We start from the raw sequence: 2891 nt of genomic DNA, 5'->3' as shown, positions 1-2891 counted from the left end.
AACCTATTTTCATTTTGTGATTTATTAATTTATTTATTGATTTTTAAGTTTTCAGTCAATATTGCCTTTTGGGGGGGACTGTTGGATATTTTTAAAGAAAAGGCAATTTTGCCTTAATGAATTCTAATAAATTTTTGTAATTAAAATATGCAATTAAAATATGTTTTAATGTGTTTTAATTTGTAATTAAAATGGGCATAATGACTATACATTATGACGAACGTTACGAAATTTATTGAGGGATTTTGTAACGGCTCTTTTCAACCCCTATATAAACAACATATGTTGAGCTCAAGAAACATATAGAAAAATGTGGAAAACTTATCTTGTTTTTTTTTCTCCTCTACATATCATTTTCATCTATACTTTAGTTTTACTTTATGGGCAACTTCTTCATCTGAGCTGAAGCTCTGCACTCTCGCCCGAGTGCAGAGGCCGGGCCGTTTCCGGGGGTTTTTACCGCTAGGGGAGAAGGGATCATCTGCGCCAGGGCGATAGGCGGGTCCTCAATCTTCTAGGGCAGTGTTTACACGACTACTCCCGTCAGGCCTGATTTTCTTATCTCTCATTTATTTTAATTTCGGATTTATTTCATGTTATAATCTTTATTTATTTGATAAATTCCCAACAGAACTATCATGAAGATTTGCTGAAGTCAAAATTAGCGTTATGTCTAGTATGGGTTTGATATTCAATCCATGGATTATACTATTTATATAATTTTATGAGCAATGCTAGCACTGATAGCAAAAAATTATTTGAAAAAAAAAATTTGGGGTTAAGAATGTGACCTACATGACAAGTGATTCAAAGCTAAGTAGTAGCCTAGGTTAAAATTTTCATTATTAGTGAATAGTGGGTTAAGTATGTGACTCAGGCCTAGCTAGTATCCAGACTAAGGTCAGAAACTTTCAAACATTATACCGACTACTGTACAACTGCTTGAAGAAATTGTATATAATCATATATATGCTTTGCTAATTATATGTTGCAGAAAAAATATATTTTTAAGATTTTCCACAGAAAATGTTTGGTAATGAAAAGGAATAAACTCTAACTAATTTCATTTGATGGATCTTCCATGTGCCGAAGATAAATCTCATGATTATTGTTACCTGAAAATTATTAAAAAATTATTAAGTTTAACAAGTCCTTAAAAATTGGCCTCATGTGATAAAAAAGGCAGGACCTGGATATAAATACAGCTCGACCAATAAAGCCGACCTTCCTAACAAATCAAGTCTGAGGCAAAATGTGTCATCAAGTCGGGATCTATTAGAGAAGTCTGAGTCCAAGATGAATGACGTCTTTTAGTCGGACTCCACTAGGGTACATCCCAAGCAGGGACTGACCTCTCAGTCTTATAAACATTGTTCGCATTAAATGCATGGCCAGTCAACGTCTATGCTCTGTCGATCAGTCACCATCAATCATATTAAATGCATGGCTAGGTGTCATAATGACTCCTTGGACGTCGCTCGCACTTCTGCCATATTGTTGCTATCACATTAAATGCAAGGAGAGCGACCCTTTACACCCACCCAACCAGTTGCCAACACATGTAAAGTAGAGGCGGAACGCCTGCTCCGCCGATTGGGTCGGATTGCCAATGTGCCCCCCACAAATCCTGCACAAATAGCGGTCATGCCCACAATATTAAGGTACGCCTGATAAAAACCCTATACTAGATTTTGCATTCTCTCTTCAGATTTCTTTATCTATCACTGACTTGAACGTCGAAGGGTACGCCGGGAGAAATTTCCTCCATGTCTCTAATTTCTGTTACTTGTGTAGGGATATGCTTCTCATAGTTTATCAGTCATCATAGAAGATTAAGGGATGCTATAATTCCTCAAAATATCCTCCCACCCACAAATTAACTTTTTGACATAAACAATTAGGGTTGGCAAATACAATTCAATCTAGTTTACATTTCCATTTCTTGAAATAGCATTATTGAAATGGTGGTTTGATTCCAATCTCAAAATTTTATATCAGATTCATATGTTTGATCCTCTAACCTCGATTCATTTTACTAAAGAGCCCCCTATGGTTAAATGAAAGTCTATAGACTATAGGCACATTTGTCCCCCCACCACCCCAATATTGGGCTTTAAGAAGCAACCCATAAATAAGCCCAGCCCATTACGTAGGAAAACCGAGTAAAGGTCAGTTTTTACATCGCCTGGAAGTTACCAGCAACTACCGCGCGCCCACGTTTTAACCCTCCCTCCCCCTCTCCTTGCCACGTAACCCTCCACGCGTCCGTCTCGAAAGCCCCATATACATTCTCTCTACTCCTCTCTTTAATTTGTCCCTCGTTGTCTCCAACAAAGAACCAAAGAGAATTCAAGCCATCGATGGCACCCAAGCGCTCAACAAAGAAGAAGCTAGTCGGAACCGTCGTCAAAACCACCAAGAAATTCGTCGAGGAGACCGTCAAAGTCTCCGTCGAAGACAACGGCGTCCTTGATGGCCTAGGCGAAACACAAACCCAACAAGACTCCCAGCCCATTCAAGCGTCCAGCATCGTCGAAATTGTCGCCAGGGACGAAGAAGCCCGGGAAGAACCCAAGCCCGAAGAACCCAAGAAAGTAAAATCAAAGAACAGCAAAGCCCAAGAAGAGCAAAGAGAGCCCACTGACGAGAAGGCGAAACCAAAGGGCAGACAGGCCCAAGAAGCCCGAGTCACGGCCCAGGGCAAGACCCAGAAGGGGAGGAGGAGGAGGAGGAGGAATTTTGCCGGGGGAGAGTATACGGAAGTCCAGGGGAACTACAAGAGGTACGTTTTTAAAGTCTTGAAGCAGGTGCACCCGGAGCTAGGGATGTCGTCGAGGGCGATGACGGTGATCGATGCGATGATGAACGACATGTTCGAGAGGATCGCGGAG

The 2891-nt window shown here is 40.6% G+C and overlaps 1 protein-coding gene across 1 annotated transcript in view; it reads left to right on the top strand.

Moving 5' to 3' along the window:
- The window catches only part of LOC109831082 (histone H2B.2-like), a 1843-nt gene continuing 1287 nt past the window's right edge, over positions 2336-2891 (top strand). The window contains exon 1 of the mRNA XM_020398422.1: positions 2336-2885. Within this exon, the coding sequence (XP_020254011.1) occupies positions 2361-2885 (525 nt within the window). The 5' untranslated portion in view covers positions 2336-2360. The remainder of the gene's footprint in view (positions 2886-2891) is intronic.

The sequence above is a fragment of the Asparagus officinalis genome, chromosome 1, assembly GCF_001876935.1.
Source record: "Asparagus officinalis chromosome 1, Aspof.V1, whole genome shotgun sequence".
In the NCBI taxonomy this organism is placed as follows: Eukaryota; Viridiplantae; Streptophyta; class Magnoliopsida; order Asparagales; family Asparagaceae; genus Asparagus; species Asparagus officinalis.
This window is presented reverse-complemented; position numbering and strand designations above follow the sequence as displayed.